Raw genomic sequence first — 23,789 nt, 5'->3', positions numbered from 1 at the left:
CTCCTATTTATTTTTTATATTGAAATTCTTTAAATGCTAATTGTTATTTAGAGAAAGAAGAAAAAAAAATGACGGTAAAACATTGTCTTTAATTATTTTTTTTCCCTTATCTACACATCGGAAAGATGAAAGATATTAAATACTTGTTTTATTTCTAGTTTAAATAAAATTTAAAAAGAGAAAATAATCGTTTCAAATGAACATGTCTACAACTCGCTGGAGACGAATTAAATACGTCCTTTGCCGCCCAATCTATAAAGACCTGATACAATGAAACAAACTTCTTTTTATATCTTTATACCGAACACTTTATCCTTGATAAAGAACGATAGCAACTCGGCTCATCTGTGAAGAAGAAGAAGAAGAAGAATAGCTTTATCCGAACACAATGCGGCGAGAAATGAATGGTGAATTGTTATCCAGCTATTGCCCATAAAAAAATGTGGCAATTCGAGTCCCATGTCCGTGTTATCGAGCTCATAATTCAATATTTGACAAATAATAATGATATTAAAATAGTATTATTAATAATTATTCAAAATAATGAAATTTTCAACACTGGCGTCAGAATTGGAGGGTAATCGATCAATGATTTCTTTTTATGTATCCAAGTGGGCGAATAGAGAATCTTGGGACTTCGAGAATCGTTTCGACTTTGTCTAGTCTCACCGGAATTTGCTATTCTATGTTATCTTCATTTCATTTCGGTGATATTTTATCTTATCCCTTGTGTATAATTAATAATTGTCTCATCGATCAATCTAATGACATGCATACAAGATTGCCAAGGAAAATTTTGCCAAGTGGCCCCAAAATTGACCTCGACTTGCTCTCCAATTGATTGGGACTATGGGTCGTACCAGTTGGGGTTTGTGGTATTAAACTCATCGTTCAAATTATGAACTCATTTGGATTGGTTTAAATAGATTGGATACACTCGACTCATATGGACTTAGTTCTAGTGGTGTATAAAGAGAATAATAGAGAATATGCTACTGTCCCAACTTTCCAAACCTAGTTTAAACCTTCTTAGCTCATTTATCATACTAGTTCTAACCTCGGACAATGTATCAGATGAGAAAGAAAAGAAAATTCTCAACCAACATCAGTCTAAAGAGTATTGACACTGTATATTAAGATCAATGTAAATTCCAATAACCATATACAACGAGCTGTACAGAGAAACACAAAATGCAAAACATTCATAAACTTGCTCCAACTGCTGCATGAAGCTCCAAATGCTTAGCCTCAAAACAGTCTTGCCTCTTGATAAAGGACATCATCTTCCCCTTAAATAAATTTGTCGATGGATGCTATGAGCGTATTTTTAGGCACAGCGCCAACCACCGTGTCCTTCTTCTCGCCGTTCTTGAAAATCATCGCAGTGGGAATGCTTCGGATGCTGTACTGAGTTGCAATTTCAGGATTTTCGTCGGTGTTGAGCTTATAGCATTTCAGCTTTCCTCTGTAAGCCTCAGAGAGTTCAACTACAACTGGATCGATCATTCGGCATGGACCACACCACGGTGCCCAAAACTCGACAAGCACTGGGATATTACTCTCTAACACGAGAGACTGCCATGTTGCAGTCGTCACATCTGAAACTGCAAAAAGGAAATAGCAAGCATCAATTAAGGATCTATAAGAGAAGGAACTCAGAGGGAAATGCAACTGTTTTAACAAATAAAATTGAGATCAGCAATCAATTGTAACCTGAAGAGATGTCAGAACCATTAAGATTATTTGCTTAAAAGCATTTAATCCACACAAAAACAGAATGCTCAGGCACATTCATGGACAACAGGAGACATCAATCAGATAACAGGATGCTTACATCTCAGGGTTCAGAGTATTTTCCAGATGAGCTAATCAAGGTTTCAGTACATGTTTTTTCCATTACTTGAATTAACGATTCTGTGATAGGAATACTATGTAATGTATTTAGGACTTTGTTGTAAAAAAAATTTCACTTGTTCATTCACTTTGCATCATTTAGATTGTAATATAAAGTTCAAACATCCTCTCCTCCTTAAGGTTAACGTTTATTTCGAGATATGCTCACTCGTGTATCTGGAAATTATGAAACCCAAGGCTCAAATTGTTCAAATTTTCAAGAGCTTGATAATAAGATGATCAACAACTAACACCACAAGTCCTCTGCAGCTACTCTTGTATAATATCCCAAAAATCGCTCTTCTCTCCTCTAAGTAAACAGATCGAACATAACACTAGCTTCAAAACTTTATTCTAAGCGGTAATTCTCGTCTAAATCTTCAAAATTTGATAAATTTAAGGTACAAATATCGTAGATTACAAAATATGATTAACGACGTCTATCAAGCTCTCCCATAATGATAATATTAAGAGAAACAAAGTAATAGCTGCCTCCGCTAATGCATTACCATCTAAAAGAGCGATGCAATCATGCAATTCCAACAGAATTAAACTTTCAAAATTGATATTAACGCAAGAAAAGGTCGAAGTCTCCCACAAAACGCACAAGGAGTATAGAAAGAAAAAAAAAACCCTAAAAACTACTGGCAGCGCTAGAAATCCATCAACTTCAGTAGTCGATAGAGATGAGAAGTAATAGGCAAAGGTACCTTGGGTTGCCGTCTCCTTGGCCTCGCAGTGGACGACTCCACGGCGGATCGTGTTCGATCTCGACGAAACCGAAACCGTATGTCTCGACGCGATCCGCAGACCCTTGAATTCCAGCAGGAGAGCCGCCGCGACGCGGCGGCGATCGGAGTAGTCCGGCGAGAAGGCCGACGAGAGACGCGGATTGGGGAGGGGAAACGTGAGCGACCGGAGGACAGTGGCCGCCATGGCGAGGAGGAGAGTTGGATAGGTAAAGTTCTCGACAAGATTGACAAATATATGCTTCTATTTACATTTTCTTCCCCTTCTCCTACGAAAATAACTCGTCCATATATTTTCTCGTTCTATGAAAACACTAAGTTTGTAAATAGTAAAACATTGGGGTTCAAGTTATAAATTAGTGTAGAGAGGGATAGTAATTAGTACCTGGGCTTCTATGTAGGATTAGCATAGATTTGATTCACTTTTTTCTTTTCTTTTTTAAGGTGAATGAGTGAATCCATAATTTAATTTAATATTTTTTGGTATATTGGATATTTGAATAATGGCACATCCATCTATGGGTATATAAATCGAAAGGAGTATATCCAATATCAAATTCCTATCAATATTACTACTAATTAAGTATGCATGATATGCTGGCTCTCCTCTTTTGTGGAAACTTTAGTACATTGATCTAATTTAGAGGTGGTTATGGGCTGGATCTCGTTGGGGTTGAAATTATTGGGCCGATTTGAAATTGAAGACCTTTCAGATTGGGCCTTGGAGTGGGAAACCCGGAGATTTTTCGGATTGAATAGGCTTCCGATTGACGATGTCTGGTCGAGCTCGGTTTGGGTACGACTCAAGTTCTGGTCTGAGAAATCTCGACCGAGTCTGAGTGAAACTTGGGTCATTAGGTCGATTGAGTAACCCTAATTTAGTGATACCAAAGTAGTCGAGAAGGAAAAGCTCAACTTGGCTTAGACTTGATTCAGGCTCAACTTGAACACATATTTAAGATGAGTGTGAATAGCTAATTTTGGATTGAAATTAATTTTTAACTTAGATTGAGCATAAACCGACTCACTCAAACTCAGACACATATTCAAACTCAATTTATTAATATACCATATACAATGTACAGTTTGAAAACTACTAAATCTTGATCTAATGATTCTTATGGTCTTTCATATCGACCGACTCATTTAAGTCTCGAGTTCCAATTAGGCTTAGTTTGAATTACACCAACCTGAGCTTGAACACCATATCAGGTCAGGTCCAGCTCGAGCGAGCTCTGCTTCCGCTGCAACCCTTACCTACCTTGTTCAATAGAATTGTCATCAAGCAATCATTACCTCCATACTCAAATTGCTCCTTGCGTCACCTTCAATGGCTTCCCAATTGCACAAAAATATAATGGTTATATCTAACTTTCTTAAGTGATGTATATTTCTCAATTCTTTACTCTTTTTAGGCTTCACCTTTAAAAGAAAGAACAATTTGCCATTAGAGTAACACCTCAAACTATGGCAAATATGACACTTATATGCAAATGGGCACCTACTCCACCAATGATCAAATACGTCACCATAAATATTATTGGACTCCCTAATTGGATCTCCAACCTCAGACAAAACTCCCATCACTCTTTGACTACTAAGTGGTGTATAGAAACTTGAAGGACAAAGGAGGATTCCAAGTGATGCCATGAATCAAATGGAAAGATGCCAAGTAGTAGAATCTTTTTATTTCTTTAATTTTGGACTTATCCTTATGTTTCTTAACCTGTGCATCTATGTAGTAGACATGATGACTAGACAAACCTCTTGGTGAGAAGGAGGTTGTTCTATTTTACTACCAAATAACATCTCAATAACTTCGATTCCACATCACATAGCTAATAAGAGTCCAATGTATCACTTCAAATTCCCATTTATATACTTGATAACTATCCATTCATCCCTCTTGGCCTTGAAAATTTCTTTATAATCCACATACTATTATTCGACATGTATTTTACTTCTAACGTGTTCGTAAGTTTCTTAATATTATTAATTTTATTTGCAAGGCGACAAAAATTAAAATATAGAGCGCGAGCAATAAATATACATATAGTAGAACAATAATTAAAAAAAGTGCAAAATAATTATAGATTTATAAACTCCACTGATTTATTGGACAAAAGAAAACTTGCATATTTCTTTTTTGTCCCACTATTGCAAACCTTTTTATTTTATGGTTGATGGATTGATGATGGTAGAGAAAAGTAAGAGTTAGGTTGTTACAAGTGGATTCATGTTAACTTCTACTTTCTAGAGGTGAAAGAATGAAGAGGGATGTGAATCTGAAAAGGGAATCAGTTTGCTTTACACTAATCATCACCACCATTATCAAAAGCTCTTCTGTTTTAAAGAATTGTTTCACTAATGTTCAAAAGTAGAATTTGAATTTAAAATTGAAGAGTTACTTTTGGAATTAATGCACTTAAAGCTAAAAATATCTACATAGTGGAAGATGATTTGATAAAATTTTCTTGCTAATGTTTTATGCACCTCCTTAAACTAAGTTTGTGTTCCACTGACCTGGTTTTGTAATTATATACCACTATATGTATGGTTAAAATTGCGCGGAAATGTCGGGTAATCTAGGTTTTTATTATCTTCGTTTGGAAGAAATTTAGGCCCAAAGTGAATTTATCAATTTACCCTTGATTTGATTAAAAGACGGGTTATGTTATTTCAGATATTACGTATATAGAAGTCTGCATTGCAAAACAAAACTCATAGTGTAAAAATTAACTTTAGTACTCAAATGATATTTTTGTTAATTTATATGACATATTCTTAATCCTCACCCCACCCCTTGAACAAACTAGGATAAAGAATATTTAAAATTTAACTTTTATATGAAATCAAAAATAATGTACTTAAATCCATGCTAAAAAATGAGTATTCTAAATAGTGATTTCCCACTCTGTGTGTCGCACTATGAAGGTGAAAATTTAACCCTCGTCAGCCACTATTTTTATGATTTAATTTAGATTTACTAAATTTAAATTAAATGTTCATCATGGAACAAGGGGTCATACCCCACTGCTTCCTGCTTCCTCCTCTCATGGTGATGATGTTGACATTACTCTCTCTGCAACCAAATTGGTGGCTGAGTAGATCACACATTCCTGCATGCTTACCTTAGCCTTAGCTTTAGCTTTGCTTGCATCCCATGGTTCCGGACAACCCACAACTCCCCCCACTTCTGGTGATTCAATCGTGTATCCCAATTCCTCCAGTTTCTTGTTTCACCATTAATTCCAACCTCTTGGTATCTGGAACTCGTCATCCGGGGACTCCGATTCATCTTCCGTTTAGGGTTGACGAGGGAGGGATAAAGATGATGACGATGATCTTTGTTATGGTTGCTGAGTCGTTTTAGCTTACTATTTTATTTTCGTTCTTATTCTCTGCTGATCGTAGTAGCTTCTCTATTTCATGATCCGTGATGATGATGATGATGATGATGATGAAGTTACGATTAGCTAGCCCCCAGTGATAGTTATGATTTAGATCTTCTTCACACTTTTAGGTTGTAGTGGGATTTGACAAGAATCTGATTGAATTTAATAGAATTTTCTTTCCACATAATATCTTTTTTTTAATAAAATTATAATTTACATCATATATTTTTACTATTTGCTAATTGAGCCCTATAATTTAATGAATATATACAGAAAACACCTCAGTTAGATATAAATTAACACAATGATAATATTTTGTTAAGTAGAGATATTTTATTTCTAAATTGACTAAAATATTATTATTTTTAAAATGATTAAATATCTTTAGTATGATTTAGCTGAGAGAATTTTTATAATTGTTTAATATAATTAATTTAACATATATGTTTGGTTAAGTTTAACTAACAGATCTAACAGTTAAGTGTTCTCTATGCATATTTACTAAAATTATAAGGCTCAATTTATAAATAGTAAAAATATAGGGCGTAGAAATATAATTTTATTAAAAGATACAGTGTTAATTGCACATTTTTCTTAATAGAATTATCATGAAAAAAATAAAAAATTATATATAGCTCCAAAGCTATTGTCTTTAATTATCTTTGGTGATGCAGTCAAAGTTGCCTTTAGTTATCTTTGGTGGTGATGCATGGTGTAGACAAATGGAAATAGTCATCAACTCAACTTTCACGTTTAAATTTTTTTATACTTTTTTGAACCTTAATTATAATCTAGATCAATGAGGAACAAATGGAAGAACGCACCCATATGATTATGGTCATGAATTTTCATTGGACAAATAATAATTTTTATTAACTTATCAACTACTCTAAAAATTTAAGCCGTTGAAAAATAATTATTTTATTATTTATATTATCACACTATAATAAAATCCATACATAAATAATTAAACATGGAGATTTAAGAGATGGAAGGACGGCGCAGATTGCTTAGAGTATAGGTTTAAACTTTGTATCTAATAAGATTTGTCATATATTATGTAATTAATTTAAGAGAGACATAAAAATTATGTTGCAAAGTCCAAGCCTATAAATGACCATATACAAGACATCAGTTGGTGTGACAGAAAGATTTGCCCTCTGTTGAACATAGTCTATTTTCTTATTGGGGGGTGTCCTAATTTAATTTAGGTAGTAGGCTATTCCAATTATGAGATAATCTTCTTCTTTTTTTCTTCAAAACTAAATATATTTTTCTCGCCCAAAATTCATGTTGCTTTCTGTGTAAATCTTCGAAAATCAAATTTAGGAGAAACCATTGAAGTCCAATGATTGATAGGATGATGACAAATTGCCAAAATCTAGCCCCAAAATTGCATTCCTACGATAGGATTCGAGGAGGAGTTGTAAAACTCTCTACATTAAATGCTATAATTATCTTAATTTCAGAAAACTAATGGGTATTTCACTTGGGAATCTAGAAAATAGGCGTTACTGTTACTTTTGGATTCATACGCATCCCGCTAGTTTCTGGGGGCAAGATCTACTGGGGAAGGACCATTCCTCCCTCGCCTGACACCTGGCCGTTGTTGTTCCCTTCGGGAGGAACGGTTACATCTAATCATCAGAGTTTCTTAAACACTACTCGTCGGATGTCGACCGGACGGCGGCAAACACCTCCCCCCTCCTCCGGTAGGTTTTTCACATGGCAAGCACCGTGATGGATGGAAAGAGAGATTTTTTTCTTTCTCCGCTTCTCGCGATATCTCCTATCAGGAGTCGCGGGATCTAAGGAGGAGAAGTTGTCCTGTTAACATGGGTAATCATAGCCATCGTTATCTATCTACTCATCTCTAATTCTGACACATCTTTCCTTTTCTAGATATGATTCTGAAAAGATAACTATCTCCGTCGAGTGCTGGTTTCAAATTGATCTTCCGATAAACGTAAAGTACTAAAATTATTGACATCCGATTCTTAGTAGGAAGGTGTCAGATTGACAGCCAGGTCAAACTCCCCTAGATCGTGTTATAATTGGGTGCAATAACAACCAACGGTAGCTAGTGATGCTATTGGAATACGGACCCTTGTTTTTCTCTTTAAAAAAAAAAAAAAAAAAAACCGAACGGTAGCAAAAACAATATTTATTAGGTTTCTAGAAATTTCCTACATTTAAAGTTGGAATTAAAGCATATTCCTATTCGAAGTTGGCATAATAACCCGAGCCGAGAAGTAGAGAGACTCGTATAAACTCTGGCGTACTCGAGTCGTGTCGTCTCATCTCGTCTCGTCTCGTCTGGAGAGACTATAAAATGTCCTCCGAGTGCTTCTCCTTTCTCCTCGCGAACTCGAGAGCAACTCCTACGCCTAAAACGAACGCCAAATCTCCTCCGATGGCGGCGCTCCGTAGAACCCTAGCCCTCCGCCTCTCCCAGCTCGCCAAGATCTGCGCCGTTCCTTCTCCGGACAGTGGACGCCGCCTCGTCGCCGGCTCCGGCCAGGAGGAGACTCTCCTTCGCCGCTTCCTCCAGAAGCGCCCTATCTTCCAGCCGGCGCTCCCGCCGGACCGGATGCCCTTCCTCCCAAGCGGGGACCGGCTCGTCGAGCGGATCCGGGGTTTGAACAAGGACCGGATCCGACTCGAAGGGCTCACCCCGCCGGCGATGGAGGATGAGGAGAAGGGGATGACGGTGGAGGAGGCGAGGAAGGTGCTTAGGGCTTCCCAGATGGAGGCGGCGAGGGCAAGATTGAGATCGATCTCGAAGAGCTGCGTCTCCTACTCGGAGTACGTTCAAATCTGCTGCGAGGCGACCGGCGCAGAATCCGGTTTGCGGATTGCCCGATCGCTCGATGAATCCGGATCCGTCATCGTCCTGGGCGACGTCGTCTTCCTTAGACCCGAACTGGTACTATAACTTTCCCTGCTCTGATTTCTTTTAGTTTTAATCTGGCGATTTAGATTCTATTTTTCGCCATTTGTTTGTTTCCTTCCTTCAATTTTTGTTATCGATTGCAAGAGATGTGCGGAGATCTGATGTGTTATTTTCGCGTGTGTTTTGTTCTCCATCTTTCTCTCACAGGAATTAAAGGAGCGTGTTCTATAAACAGTAAGTAAAGGTACACACGAAAAGGAGACGGTAGTGAATTTTTCAGGATCTCCGTCAAAGATGGGACTTTACTTCTCACATTCTTTTCTAATCAAACATAAATAAAACTCACGAGTAAAAGGAAAATTATAAAAAACAGAGACTCTTTTTTTTTTCCCCCAAATTTCTTTCTCTTACGATCTTCTCTGAAGATTTTAGCTCCAAAATGTCAGCAGAAGTTCCTGGTCTGGTCTTTTTGAATTATTGATACTTAGATTTTGGACAAACAATCGTTTTTTCTTCTTCTTCTTTTGTTTGACCCATGCCACCTGCACATCTTAGTGACACCATCACTTTATTTCATTTTTCTTTTTGTTAAATTTATCTAATTCTTTTAGCATCATATGTTGCTTATAGATCACGTTACGTGCCTCAGTTTTGTTGTAGTAGTTTGTAGTGAAGACAAAACTATATACTTCGTATGCTTATACTAGACGTTGCTTGCAATTCATACTAGTTTCACTGCTGCTCTTTACTCTGCGATATGATCAATTATACTGAACAAAAAGAGCAACCCAGTGAGATGCCATTGCCAACCCTTCTCTTCTTTACCTCCAGGTTGCCAAGGCAATCGAGAACGCCATCCCTCTCCAACTGCTCAACCGAAACGACCCACGAATTGAGGAGCTCAAGGCAATGGAGGAGAAGAAGGCAGAGATAGACCAACGAGCAGAGGCCCAGGTGAGGAAGGAGCTATGGTGTGGCCTGGGCTTCATGGTAGCCCAAACCGCTGCATTCATGAGGCTAACCTTTTGGGAGCTCTCGTGGGACGTCATGGAGCCCATCTGCTTCTACGTCACCTCCATCTACTTCATGGCTGGCTACGCCTTCTTCCTCAGGACGTCCAAAGACCCCTCCTTTGAGGGCTTCTTCGAGAACCGGCTCGCCGCGAAGCAGCGGCGGCTGATGAGGGTCAGCAATTTTGACATCGACCGCTTCAATGACCTCAAGAGAGCTTGCCCCCAGTAGTGGGATGCCTTCTCCTCTTCTTCCTACTGCCAGCATTGCCATTAGCTGAGTACCGTCATGACTAAGACTTGCTTCCAGGAGTAATTCTGTACTTCTAAACGGAAAAGTTTTACAATTTTTTTTCCTTTTATACTTCCAAGAGATTAATCTTGAGCAGAGGATTAAGAAAGGAGAGGAAGATCGATTCCCAGAACATTAATAAGACAATGGTGGAAGACTGCTTGCTCTGCTGATCTAATACAATATTTTACTGTTCCCCTTTTCTCGAGCTCGCTGCCAAAATCAAATAAAATAAATTAAATAAAAGGCTAAGAGACAACGAGAACAACTTTTAACCCCAGCCCAAGCTAAGACAATTTATAATCTAATAATTCAATTATAAATGCTAAAATATTAACCCCAGCCCAAGCTAAGACAATTTATAATAACACCCTATTTCGTCCTATCATTTAGTACTCTCAAATATATATACTATTAAACTCCTATTCACTTTAGAAATAATTTTTTTCTTTATTTAAAATATAATTTTTTATTCTAAATTAATAATTAAATAGTATAATAATTATATTTTAAATATATAAATATTATATTATAATTATATTTTATACCGCTTAATAATTTAATTATTAATTTACGTTTGATATCTATCTCATCGATCTATATTTTTCTCACTCTAAATTATATTAAAATAATTATTATATTATTATTTTAAAATACAAATAAATATAGAATAAATTATTCCTAAAATAAATTTTTATATTTTAATAATCATAAATAAGAATTTCTATTCCTATATTAATTACAAAAACTAATAATAATAATTAACATCCTCCGCTAATCATGCTTCACTTCTTTCGTTCTTCTCAAATTCCTATCCATCGGCCTTAAAATAAAAATAAATGATCTTCACGTGAAACCAAACACAGCCATGAAATAATAAAAGAGCAGAGAAGAGTGCGCGATGCGTCATCGCGACTCCATTCACGCGATCGCTAAAAACGTTAATAATAATATCATCACGAATCAAAGCGAGTGGCAAAACGTGTCCCTCGCGCTCGGGAGGGGGAAGCGAGACGCCTCTCCTACGCCGCGCGTCTCGAGCTTGCGTGCACGCGGCTGGCGCCGCCGCATAGACGCCACGTGCCTCCTTCTCTGCGGCTGAGAACTCGAACAAACTAAACTAGGAAGCAAAGGGGGGGGGGGCGGCTGTAGGAAGGAGTCCCACCTCCCCCGTCTCTCATCTGGACCGGTTCCTACCTTCCCTAGTTTGAGTTCATATTTGGTTGCGTCCATACACAGTAGGGACTCTTAGATGAGTAGAGATGACTCAGAGCTGAGCTGAGCTGTTGATTAGTGGTTTTAATTACCGTAATGCAATCCAGCTTTTTTCCTAAGAAAAAAAAAATTAAGTTATAACTCTCTAAATTATTGTGTCTATTGTGACATTTAAGTGACTATTTTACTTTTAACTTCTCTTTCTTTATTTTCTTTAAATAAGAGTAAAGTAATCGACATTTAATAATTAATCATGTGACAAGCGGACCACATGGTATTTTTGTTAATCGAAACATTAGATAGACGATTAATGGATGGGGCATTTAAGAGAATTTTAGATATTTGAGAAGGTTAAAAGTGTAATAAAGAAAATAAAATGAGGGATCTATGTGAAAATATGCAACAGTTTTTAAGTATAGGGAATACTCCCTGGAAAAGTTATCAGATGCTAAGAGGTTTGCCAGATATAGGTAAAAATAAGAAACCTTTAATATATATATATATATATATATATCTATTAGATACAGAGTGTGCTCAGGACTTGTCTGTGAACTTTTCCCTGTTTGTCATTCGTTTCTCCAAGAATGAAGGAGATTTAGTTCATGTCAAAATTATTCACAGAGAAATAAGAAACGACTTTACATAAATGTTGTGCATTTGCACAACCAACTCAACGACTTTGCTCTAAAACATAGGAATGTATGACAAGACGGACGGCGTCTGAGAGTGTTGACAGTATACATGAAAGCAAAGCAAGCACTCTGTTTCTCTTGAGCTGACAGTCTTATGCCTCTTTAATAGAAACATGGCAAGAAAGATAGAATCACAGATAATAATTAGGAAAGGCTTTATAAATGTTACCTACAACCCAATTCAGCTCTCCCATCTGCACTGATGGTGGTGTTTCTACAAATCTTTTGGAGGTCGATGTACCCTATTATTGTATCTTCAAAAATAGCGTCTTCAAGTTGAGCATCATTAAAGGTTGATCCAGACAAAACAGTATTCTTAAAGATAGCTCCCTTGAGATCGGCCTTTTCAAAGTTGACCCGATCTAGAACAGCATTTGAGAAGTCAACACCTGAAACGTCGCATTTCAAAGAAAAGTAATTTCATCATTCTGCTGACCAGTAATGGGAACGGCAGGAAAGCATTTTTTTATTGATACTTAAACATATAATTTGACTAGCTTAGGTTATGTAGTACAATAGTAGCATGTCTTGTTCTGTCATTTAATGATCCATGAGTTTCCATACAAGTAGAGCCTTGCAAGGTCTTCTGTACTCTGTAGGACATGGTTCACTAGAACAGCAGAGGTCCAAGTGTTGCAACTTACAAGTTTGCAGAGTATCTCACACAGTATGAAATCCTACCAGTTCATCTTAAAGTTTAGCTATTAGTTAATCAAGGAGGTAAATAGTTGCACAAGAAATTCGAGCAGAGAGAAACTGATAATGTTATATGAGTATCTGGCAAACAGTTGCAGCAATAAATAATTGGAAAGCTCCATATGGCAGGAACAGCAACAACCATGCTGTACACCCAAGATGCACAACAGCCTTGCCCTTATAAAAGGAACAGGACTAGTAGGCCTTTTGAACAGCTTTATAAGAAAAGCTTCACTGATAATTGAGACTATAAGCTAATTGTATAAGAAAGTACAGATAGTATGAAGAAATGACACTGTTTTACCTTTGAAGCTTGCACCAACAGCGTAAGCTTTGGACATGATAACTTCGGTCATATCAGCACCATCAAACTTTGCATCTGACATTAGAGCTGCTGCAAGTGACTTCCCTTTCAAATTAGATTTCTCATTTGTGTAATCACAGAACCGTAGATCAATAGGCTTGTCATATACACCATTTGCTTGACCAATTGTGTTCCCAACAAATGCACGTTCGCATCGATTTGGCTCAGTTGAAAGTGGAGGCAGCCTCTAACAATCAAACCAAAAATATATCAGGATTTTCCCGAAGGAGGAAATAGAGGACCCCACATATGAAAGTGTGCAGGATATGATAACTGGGCCTACTACATAAGTAACCATTAGAAATATGTACTAGTAAATTCTGAATGCATAAGTTAATGCCAAAGGAAGTTTCCAAAGTAACAAAAAAATTTCTAGTTTGAGAGTGTATGGATATTTCTTGATTAACACTAAATCTATAGTTCCACTCGGGAAATACTATCTTCTTGATGTTATACATGTAATTTAAAAAGCCTCAACATCATCAGTGTACATATGTGCAAACAACTTTTTAATCCAATAGTCTCTTTCACATTGACTGCTACTGAGAGAAAAGATAGACATCACAAAAAATCAAATCCACTGAAGAGCGTGATGATGAAGAAAAAAACTCACTAGGCCTTTTGATCAGAACAACCAAGCTTCTCTGAAGTTTGGATAAAAGTCAGAAAACAATAAAGGTCCCAGTTGCACAATATGCTCTTATATTCCCTACATCTCTCATAGGAAAGATCAGAAGACTTCCTAATCCAAGTTTATAACCTAAAGCAACTGCTCTCTCAGTAAAAACAAGCCTATAACCCAATATTCCTTTCGAATTGGTCCATCTTCATTGTTGTGTCTTGCCATTCACAGTAAATTAGAATCCTAATACCATAATGCATGCTAATAAATTGCCAAACTCCATCCAAAACTCTCATGATTTGATACGAACATAACATGGATTAGTTTAACTAGGGCTATGAATTTATACCGTAGAATGATACTTTACAGCCAGCAATGCTATATTCAAGTATACCCATTGTCTCTAATTGCGCTCCCCTCAATTCCAATCAAAATTTTAGCATGTCTTAACTGAGACACCATTTGGTACTGCTCTATATCGCATACTATATATCAAGTGAATTTCTCAAAATGGCGCACTAAAACAAAAGAAGATTTACTGACCTGATTCGCCGCAATAACCGGGGAGGCCGTAGTGATTGCCCACGCAGCAAGCATACCACAAGCAAAATTTCTCATTCCTTTAGTCGCTGCACGACATTCTGCAGAACTGGTGGTGTTCTCCTCGATTGCTGAACAATGTCAACAAAAAAAAAAGGAAGCTCTCTTTAATGATTTACTTGCCATTCTACTCCAGTTTCTATATGTAAGAAGAGAGAGGAAAATTTCCCCCTATTTTTCTTCCAACACCACCGAATGGGACGTCGGAAAAGATGAAAACTAACGCCATTAAAGCAGAGATAAAAGCCATCGTACCGGAACAACTTATTCGGGTTTGAGGGCGAGGAGATGGTCGAAGGAGGCGAGTAGATTTGATCGAGGAGGAAGGAGAGTGGATGGAGGAGGCGGCGGCGGCGCCGGGAAGACACACCGTGGCCATTCTTGGATCCTCCGATTTGGTTTGGGAATTGGGAATTGGGAATTGGGAAATTGGGCGATTGCTCCCTTTATATGTCTTATCCCCTCTCTAATTCCTATCCATCTCATCCACTGCTCGCTCCTCAGTGGTCAGATTCGGGCATGCATATCTCGTAGATGCCGGTCCAAGTACATGGGCTGTGGGCCCACTTTCCCTAATCTGTAGGGTTATTCGAACACGACTAATTTAATAATTTAACTACATTTGTGATCAAGAACACTACTAGTTAATTACAAGGGTTTCCATGGTTAACTTGTTTAATCCGAAAATAATTGGTATATTATTTGCTTAAAATAATGAGTATTTATTACCTCCTCTCTCTCTCTCTCTCTCTCTCTCTCTCTCTCTCTCTCTCCTCCTACGTCTCCTCGTCCATGGCAACGGAGAACAGTGGAATCCTCTCGTACGAGAAGCTTGAAGGCATGGCGGCCTGGGTTGGGACCAGCGTCGCCTCGGCCTTCTTCGCATCCTTGGAGCGCTGCTCCTGCATCCACCTCACCACCGCCGAGGAGGACGACAACGACGACGAGGAGGAAGCCAAGGATCGCCCCCTCATGCTCACCAAACCGGTCCTCCACGACGACGACGCCAATGACGATCCCTCTCCCGTTTGATCTCTTCCCCCCTCCCCCATCTCTCGTCCGGTACGAGGGTTTCTTGATCTGTGTGCTTCTTAGGTCCTGATCCGAGACCTAGATGCGATTCTGTTTAGGATCTCGATTTCAGATCTATTCGCTGTGTGATTTGACTTTGGTCTCGATATAAAATATTTCATGATTTGGGAGCTAATGGTAGTTCCAAAGCTATGGTTAAATTATCTTATATCCAATCGTGATTTGTGCATGCCGTTGGCTAAGTTCAAATCCCAAGGCTTTAAAACTGTTAAACATCTATTCTTTTGCAGGAAAAGAAATACCCAAAGAGAATATTAGAGTTGGAAGAATGTTGATGAACATTAGTATCTTAAAAGGAGCAAGCATGTGGATCCATGTCAAGATTTTTTATGACAAATATGTAACAATATGTTTGTAGAATAACCAATTCTAATGGTTCCAAGGACACTTATCATGAGCTTAAAAAAAAAAAGTAAAGCTTAACATCTACACTGCAAGTTTATTTTCTATTCACACAAAAGGTTGCATACATTTTGCACTCTTGGTTTCTTTTGTTCTAGGGAAAGTAGAAGCTCTAATGTATTATGTTTTGATTTGCTCGAGTTTGAATGTGCACATTGTAACTTGGTTTCAAGACACAATGAACTGTTCGAAAATAGAAGTCAGCCCTTCTGCTAGATATCATCTAAAAGTCAAAAGAAAGGCAGAATTGAGAAATTTATTAAAGATTACAACGATGAATACCATTTGCTCACAAATCCATCAGTCTCTGGAATCCCTCGGCAGCCATTAATGGCAGGAAAATAAGATGGCAATGATAAGATGAATTAGCAAGCTGTAGTTAGTTTAGTTTGAAGGCTCTCGTGCCACCAGAGTGAAGCCACATCGACAAAGAGGTCAATAGGAGAATAGTCACTAGTATGTCATATAGATACAACATATCATTCAGTTTACAAAATGGCCCAAGGCACCAAAAGAGAGAGCAGGGCCAAAAAGTTCAGCAGACTAATTCTATGAACACGACTTGTTTCCATCTTGGGTGAGATTATGTACTTCTTAACCTCTGGCTCCTATGGCTTCCTCAATTACCTTACTGTAGTCTATTCCCCGTAGAGCATGACCTTTCGCAATCTCAAAACTGCACTTATCTCCTTGGCAGGCTAACATGCTCGCTGTGGCTGAAAGTTTTACAATTATTAAAAGCTGAAGCTGAACAATTGAGGCCTGCAGTCTTACTAGAGCCCAGATGTTGATGGAAATAATCTTCCATTGCTCTAGTATCATCCAGCACAGGAATATCACCTGTAAGGGTCTTGAATGCAAATTCGATGCATGGGTCTGGCCAAGAATCTCCAAATAGAGATGAAAGAGGTGATGCAGGCTTACCAGTAGCCAAATCACCAAATTTGACCTGTTTTTCTGGAATGGATTGCTCACCACAAGGCACCTTGCTTTCTAGTTCTTCTGCAACTTCCAGGTTTATTACAGGTATCCCTTTTTGCTGATCAATTGACAGTGATGATCCACCACATGCTGGGAATTGGGCAGAGAACGCTCTCCTTGTATCATTGGACCCAACAACTCCAGTATTTGCTGCATGGTCAGCTCTAAGGGCCGCTAAGCGCCGGGATGCTCGGAGTGGCATGGTGATTGTTTTCACAGCCTTGTTTTTCCTCGGCCTAGGCTGATGGCCACTCTCATGCTTATTGGGTTGCAACTTGTCCTTGCTCTCTAACTCCAATTCTGCTTTGACCTTAACAGATTTGGCTTTCCTGGAACCACTTTTGTGTCTCCTTCCACGATTCTTAGGAGGTGACTGCTCTTCTTTATTCAGTGACTCTGGTGTTTTGTCTGACAGCTCATTACCTTCTGGAGAAAGGAAGTTCTGATTTTCTAGTTGGATGGGCTTGCTATCCTCAAGCTGTGATTGCATCATTTCTTTCTTCAGAGGATTCTGGTTGGAAGTTTCAGGCAAATTCTTGTCAACACCACCCAGCTTCATATGCTGTGATCTTGTTAGTGGCCGTGTCCCATTAAATGAGACAGTTGACTTACGGCCGGTATGCCCTAAAAGCCCTTTAGGTACTAACTCCGATATATTATGTTTCCCAGTTTCAAATGTCTGCCTTAGAACTTGAACTCCATCACATGTTGAATTGAGCTCGGAGTTAATTTGTAACTCCTTGGACTTCCCCTTTCTCAAGTGCTGAGAAATTGATGAAGTTCTGCAGATCAAGTCTCTTTGATCTGCACCTGCATTCGAAATTAGATTAGAAAGCGGGTTTAATTGGTAACAACACAAACACAAGAGGTAGTTAGGCCTTAGCCTTCAAAATTCTAAAATATCTGATTAGTCTATTTAATTTGTGCTTTAAGAGTCAACTAGTCACCAATGAACCTAACATTTTATTTGCTCCTGGTTCTGGGTACTTGGTATCATCATGTGGGATTGAATCAAATCTTTTGCAAATCTTGCCATTCCAGTAGTGTGAAAAGACGATAAGATATACATCCCATGTTTGATCAAGAACCTGATAGTCTGCACCAACTTTCAATTAAAAGACCTAAAGCCAGCCAAAATCACTTGAAGCTGGATCAAACCAGAACATTCTTCTTGGTTTGCAGGTACTGTAAAGTGTAAATTCTAGCTTTTATACTGTTTCTTATTTAGTCATAATTTACACTCTTAAGTCCACTGTATATAGGCTATATGTCGGAGTTCTATCGAACAAAAACTTCTACTAGTACCTAATTACCTCTCTCTATTACCTAAGTTTGACAAGATGGTCAAACCAGTCTATGCATACCACAATTTTCATAAATAGATAATAATTACTTCTAAACAAGTCACTAATCCATTGGTATGAAAAATATAGAGACTTTACATTGAGTTGAAGACTGATCCAGAGGTTGAACAGGTGATCCTTCTGGTACATTGCCAACCTCTTTCATCATCTTCACTTGTGGGGCAGGAGCTTCTTCTGAAAAAAGGCACCGCTTTGCTGCAGTTCCTTGTGATTTCAGTTTACTTTCTGCAGTAAGAGGCTATGGAAAAGTACAGATAAAAACCATGGAGGAAAAAAAACATTGAACTGGAAAGAGCACTATAATAAGGTCTGGAACATACAGCTGAGAAGAATTTTACTTATAGACTAGCGCCATTAGTGCAAGATAATAATCACAAAAACAGTACTAGAAATGTCAAAGCTAGCAGCTTCTGCATTTATAAAAATTAAGATATACTAGAGCTAATTCACATGATGATCTGCTGGACATTTTTGTGCTTCTTCATGGTTAAGAGAAGTTACAACTAGGGGATCTATTGATGTGTTTCTTGAGAACATGTGTTTATAGGAAAGAAAATGGTGTTGGGTATATGCAATTGTAAACCAGGAACAATGTGTAGTTATAACTACTAAAGATAATAATGAGAGGCAACCATTTCTCCTTCATCGGAGCGCTCTGATGGAATTGGCGAAAGGAATTACCTAATCATAATAAGGTGCATTCATATGGATGAGCTCATTATAAGGAAAATCGGTCTCTGGTGACTATTGTTTTAAATTTTCATTCGTAAGAATAAAAAGAGGACGAAATCTAAGATTTATGGAGAAGACCATCAGGCTTTTATGGTTTTAGTCTTTTAGAACTAAAAGAGTATCTAAATATAATCTTCATATATCTATGCAACAAAGAAGAATAACTCTTAACTTTATAATCCAGAGTTACAGAAATTGAATTTCTGAGTTAATAAGCATTTGAATCATCTCATCACCAAGAATGCCATCTAAGAGGTTAGACTAAAAGAAGTGGGATCAGAGCAAACATGTGCTTCTAGTGTATAACCTTGAAATGTAAGGGAATTTTTATATGATTTCATAGGACCAGCCCATCTTATGATTCAAAATGTTGAACAGATATAAAATCTTGTCTAGAGAAAGCATGTAGCTGATGTGAGATTATTGAGATACACAAGTAGCATTTCTAGAAAAGGTAGAACAAGAAATAACCGATCAACCACATCACATTAGGGATGAAACTAGAGATATAGTTAAGATGGACCAGCTATATGCCTCACAGGCCATATAATGCATCTGCCAGGGGAGTTAATCAGTTCAAGGGAAAGGTAGAAAGGGATTAATGAAGACTACAGACAGAAACAATTTACCATACCTAGGGCCCAAATTGGCAGCAGCTGGAGACATTTGATTTTCTTATCCTACACTTCTTGCCCTTTCCTTTATTTTCTTTTGAGGCCTTCTTGCAAAGCACTTTACAGAAACTAACAGACTTTTCTAGTTTTCCCTCAAGGACAAGTCAACTTAAAGATGCTTTTTACCAGAGGTCTCTTAACTCTCTCCTGACTCCTGAGTCAAAGTTCACTTCATCTGAAATTCATCAGTTAAAGGATCCTTTGTATCGTGATGTCTTGTTACTTCATCAAGTTACTTGCTCTCTAGTTTTTGTTTAAGAGGAGAGACACTATCCATATCTTTGACTCCTATCATTGTTGAAGTCAAGTATCCATCAGATGAATTAATATACTTATTGCTAATCTAGCATACTACAATCTTAGGACCACCAACCTAGAAATCTATACTCTTCTCCTTCATTGTTCATGTTTGCAAAGTTAGTGATCACATAGCATTTTTATTATTTGGGAACTATTACACAATAAAGCAAGAGAAAATAAAATTGTGAAAAGGAGTGAAATGCAAAAAGATACAAGGAAGAATAAATGAATAACAGATAAAAGTAAACTATGAGAATTTAGGCTTACATGAAATTCCTTTTCTATAGTGTGGATGACATCTATTCTTCTTTTCCGTGGTCTTGTTAGGCATTTACGAATGTCACCAGTATTGATATAACGAAAAACATCCTTAAGGGAGCGAAATTCATATCCACTTTCTGGATCGATGTAAAACTGCAGAAAGCAGGTTCATCAAGACATATCAACTATGTTCCAGGTGAAGCAAATAATGAAAGAAACAACACCAGAATAATTGATCAGCAGTTCAGAGGTAAAAAAATTTCAAAATGTACTGCAAAAGTACAAAAACAAGTCTCTGACTGACCCAAACTATATATGAACAGACACAAAAAGGTGTAATAAAATAGGTGACATGATCAGGTAAGAGAAGTTAAATAAATTCTTGCTTCTGAATTTGATATACAGATACATCTTGAAGCAAGGAACTGCACATCAAAGGCATTAGAAAAATAAGCACTAGTACGGCACCACTTGAACTCTAAGTACAAAATAAAATTTAGTGGCTGTACATCTGGCATGTTAATATTACATTCAAATCCTTTACGTGTTCAGAGATTCATAGTAAATGCCATCTAATCTCAGTCCCTCACTCCCTTGGCTTTACTTGTTAGATTGCTGCAGGATCCTCCCTTCTACAGGAGCATGCAAATGAATACTCAGTTTGCAAAAGCTTACTTGAGTACAACCCATCTTCTAATTAAAAAATCCATGTTAGAGAAAAAGCATTCAGGTTTATGTGCATAGACAATGGTGTAAGTATCAAAAATAAAATACTAAAGAAAGCATAATGGTTCTTTAACGATCTGCTTTCTCCAGGAGATAAATGTAGCATACTAAAAACATTTGGTTTGACTTTTCTAATCAAAATACTCCAGCAATACAGGATTTAAAATAGAATGCATGACCATATTTATCCATAAATTTGGCAACATATTATTATCTCTAATAAAATAAGGAGCTAATGATCTAAAGATAAATTACACATGACAAGTTGAAAACTTACCAAATGAAATTGCGGTATGCCAACAAAAATAACTTTGAGCAAACAACAAAAGACTTATCAAGTGAAGGTGGAAAGTGTTTTTCTTCCTTTGTAGCAATTATTGCCACTTTAATAATGATCAATGGAGCAACAGTTAATTCCCAATTGATGAACACAAGAAAGCAACGATGATATAATTATTATCTGGGATAGCTTGTCACATAAACAAAGAAAAGAAAAGCGTGCACTGAAGTTTACCGGGTCTCTCTTGATATCATATTTTGTCTTTCGGCATCTGACTTCTTTAATCCATCCATGAGGCAGCCCATTGAGACTACTTTCTCCAGTCTGGATTTCCACCTAGTACAGACAGAATTAAGAATTTAAACCATGTACGAGAAAGAACGATGAAACAGCAAATGAATAACACATAACAATGACAAAAACCAAAAGAACATACATCTTTGCCAGACATAGTGTTGATGCTCCTTTCTTGATGAAAGGTAGAAGCACTACTGACAGTTCAGATCTTCTAGGTTTTGGGACTGCAGAAGTTTTCAACCTGTATATGCTGAAAATGCCCCTTTGAAAAGAATCTGAATCAATTTGATGGCTCAAGTAATCAATAACTGGAAGAGACATGAAAAGAAGAGAAAAGAAGAAATAGGTAAGCCATATTGAGTCATACAAAACAAGTCCAACAAGAAATCCTTCCATAATATGTCATAATCATATTGGTTAAGATTCAACTCTCACATATTACAAACAGTAGAGGAAAAGTAGCAAGCTTTTCATGATTAACTTTCTCGCCCTTACACCCTATTTAGACGGAAAGAATAGAAGAGAAGGGAAAAGAAAGTCATGAGAGAAAATAATTTTCTCTTGTTTGAATTGAATTTTTAGGAGAGAGAGAGAGAGATTGACTCTAACGGTAACTTTTTTGCTCTCCAAAAATGGAGAGAAAGAGAGAGAAAAGAGAAAATAAAACATGGACTCTTTTTATATTTTTATATCCCATATATACCCCTATTCTGTTATACTATTTACTTAATCTATTGAGATTCTATTAACAAATTTAAAGGAGAATAATTAAATATTAGACATTATAGTTTGTGCCAGATATTATAGCTTATGAATATTTTAACTTATTTATGTTTCTTTTACTATAACTTGTGCTAGTTTACTTTAATGATTATAAATTAGATAGGTATAATGATAAACATGTTATTTTCTGTTTTTTTTTTCCTTAAATCAAAGAGTAAACTTATTCTTCTCTTCTCTTCTCTCTATTATATCCAAACACTATGAGATAAAGTTATTTTCTTTTCTCTTTTCTCCTCTCCTCTTCTTTTCTTTCTCTTCATTTCTCTACTATTCTCTCCATCCAAACCAGATAGTTAGAGCCACATTTGAAACTATTCTAGTAAGATTTTATATTGTCCAGTTGTACACTGGATTTGCTGAAATGTATCTTGATAACAGACATGCCACTTTAATATCACAAACTTCTTTTATTCGCTTAAAATAGTAAAATAGTTACAAGACTGTTTAGATTATACTTCGTCTCTTCTCACATACAATTTCGCGTATTAAGATCATTTATTACATAACATCGAGCAAAAGCAAAACTCGAGACGAGTACAAGTCGTCTCTTCGCAGCGATCTGGATTAATCTTCTTCATTTCCCATCTAAACTAGAAAATCTCAGATTAAGTGACCATTCTTTCCTCTTGAGCTCAATCAAATAACTAAACCCCAGCTTCCAAAAGGTAGAATCTAAATCTAGAGTTAAGAATGAAGACCATAATTGGTGGAAAGAGAGGAGATGAATTCACATACCAACTTCCCCCTCTCCGGTCTCTGGTCTCCTCCACTGCCACCTTCAGTGCGGCCACTCCAGCTACTGTGCCGCCAGATTTCCCCCAGATCTCTTCCCTTTCTCCGGCAATCTCTCGCCGGAATCGTCCCTTACCTCTCTTTCTTTTGGCTTCTTCTTTCTCCTCTCTTTTTGTCGCCTCGACCAAGGAGGTCCCGAATTAATAAGATGCAGGCACCGAAACGCACGTGTCCGCAACCATCCGTCCTAGAGATTCGAAATATAATACCCATACAACGGTGCAGATGCTCTTCTTTCTTCTCCATACTATTGGTAGTGGACTAGTGAGGGAGAGTGTTGACTAATAGCTCGTCAGAAATTCTTCTAACACGGTAACGATACTCTATATTTTACCTATTATCTGATTCACACTCAATCTCTAATATCTTTATAATTTATATATATATATTTATATATATATATATTTTTTTTTTTTTGGTAATTCTCATCGTGGATTAATTTAGAAAATAATTAAAAGAAACATTATTATAATATATTAAATAATTTATAAATAACTAAATTACTTATATCTTCTTCGTCATTTTATCTTTCAAAAAAGAAAACGAAGAAAATAAAATAGAGGAGGAGGAGGAGGGGGGCCGGAGAAAGAAGAGAAAAGGTAATCGCCGCAACAGTAACGAAACAATAAGGGGTAGGTGGGAAAGATGGTGAAAAAGGAGGAGACGGGAAAAAAAATAAGTAAA

General features: G+C 37.2%; 4 protein-coding genes across 8 annotated transcripts; 1 reads left to right on the top strand and 3 right to left on the bottom strand.

Annotated features, from left to right (window-relative positions):
* Nucleotides 1-1,105: 1,105 nt before the first annotated feature.
* On the bottom strand, nt 1,106-2,889 carry LOC140767186 (thioredoxin). The gene is made up of 2 exons (XM_073107012.1): nt 2,604-2,889; nt 1,106-1,604 (listed from the first exon to the last, which is right to left on the bottom strand). The coding sequence occupies exons 1-2, from the start codon at nt 2,827-2,829 to the stop codon at nt 1,291-1,293; spliced, it is 540 nt and encodes a 179-aa protein (XP_072963113.1). The 5' UTR covers nt 2,830-2,889; the 3' UTR covers nt 1,106-1,290.
* Nucleotides 2,890-8,382: 5,493 nt separating this feature from the next.
* Nucleotides 8,383-10,415, top strand: LOC140767845 (calcium uniporter protein 2, mitochondrial-like). The gene is made up of 2 exons (XM_073107915.1): nt 8,383-8,963; nt 9,762-10,415. Exons 1-2 carry the CDS (start codon nt 8,451-8,453, stop codon nt 10,170-10,172), a joined length of 924 nt encoding a protein of 307 aa, XP_072964016.1. The 5' UTR covers nt 8,383-8,450; the 3' UTR covers nt 10,173-10,415.
* A 1,573-nt stretch (nt 10,416-11,988) lies between these two features.
* On the bottom strand, nt 11,989-14,908 carry LOC140766612 (thylakoid lumenal 17.4 kDa protein, chloroplastic). Its single transcript, XM_073106078.1, has 4 exons — nt 14,677-14,908; nt 14,365-14,492; nt 13,140-13,386; nt 11,989-12,528 (listed from the first exon to the last, which is right to left on the bottom strand). The coding sequence occupies exons 1-4, from the start codon at nt 14,798-14,800 to the stop codon at nt 12,305-12,307; spliced, it is 723 nt and encodes a 240-aa protein (XP_072962179.1). The 5' UTR covers nt 14,801-14,908; the 3' UTR covers nt 11,989-12,304.
* A 1,417-nt stretch (nt 14,909-16,325) lies between these two features.
* LOC140766611 (uncharacterized) lies at nt 16,326-23,239 on the bottom strand. Of its 5 annotated transcripts, none has more exons than XM_073106077.1 (6): nt 23,049-23,239; nt 21,670-21,838; nt 21,468-21,569; nt 20,234-20,380; nt 18,339-18,498; nt 16,326-17,700 (listed from the first exon to the last, which is right to left on the bottom strand). In XM_073106077.1, exons 2-6 carry the CDS (start codon nt 21,682-21,684, stop codon nt 16,598-16,600), a joined length of 1,527 nt encoding a protein of 508 aa, XP_072962178.1. In that variant the 5' UTR covers nt 21,685-21,838; nt 23,049-23,239; the 3' UTR covers nt 16,326-16,597. The 5 variants fall into 5 exon arrangements, with proteins under 5 accessions (XP_072962178.1, XP_072962174.1, XP_072962175.1 ...); XM_073106073.1 differs by having other exon boundaries at nt 16,326-17,706; nt 23,049-23,238; XM_073106074.1 differs by having other exon boundaries at nt 16,326-17,706; nt 21,670-21,805; nt 23,049-23,238.
* Between the last annotated feature and the right edge of the window lie 550 nt (nt 23,240-23,789).

This window comes from Typha angustifolia, chromosome 9, assembly GCF_048772165.1.
Source record: "Typha angustifolia cultivar Huaian chromosome 9, ASM4877216v1, whole genome shotgun sequence".
In the NCBI taxonomy this organism is placed as follows: Eukaryota; Viridiplantae; Streptophyta; class Magnoliopsida; order Poales; family Typhaceae; genus Typha; species Typha angustifolia.
This window is presented reverse-complemented; position numbering and strand designations above follow the sequence as displayed.

Excerpts from the sequence above, each read along its gene's own strand:
- LOC140767845 (XM_073107915.1), top strand. The coding sequence starts at position 8,451 with ATGGCGGCGCTCCGTAGAACCCTAGCCCTCCGCCTCTCCCAGCTCGCC. Across the intron at positions 8,964-9,761 it reads TCTTCCTTAGACCCGAACTG|GTTGCCAAGGCAATCGAGAA; the intron begins GTACTATAACTT and ends CTTTACCTCCAG.
- LOC140766611 (XM_073106073.1), bottom strand. Across the intron at positions 20,381-21,467 it reads ATGATATCAAGAGAGACCCG|TTTTACATCGATCCAGAAAG; the intron begins GTAAACTTCAGT and ends TGCTTTCTGCAG. Across the intron at positions 18,499-20,233 it reads CTATAGAAAAGGAATTTCAT|CCTCTTACTGCAGAAAGTAA; the intron begins GTAAGCCTAAAT and ends ACTTTTCCATAG.
- LOC140766612 (XM_073106078.1), bottom strand. The coding sequence starts at position 14,800 with ATGGCCACGGTGTGTCTTCCCGGCGCCGCCGCCGCCTCCTCCATCCAC. Across the intron at positions 14,493-14,676 it reads AACCCGAATAAGTTGTTCCG|CAATCGAGGAGAACACCACC; the intron begins GTACGATGGCTT and ends GACATTGTTCAG. Across the intron at positions 12,529-13,139 it reads TGTTGGTGCAAGCTTCAAAG|GTGTTGACTTCTCAAATGCT; the intron begins GTAAAACAGTGT and ends GCGACGTTTCAG.
- LOC140767186 (XM_073107012.1), bottom strand. The coding sequence starts at position 2,829 with ATGGCGGCCACTGTCCTCCGGTCGCTCACGTTTCCCCTCCCCAATCCG. Across the intron at positions 1,605-2,603 it reads CAAGGAGACGGCAACCCAAG|TTTCAGATGTGACGACTGCA; the intron begins GTACCTTTGCCT and ends TCCTTTTTGCAG.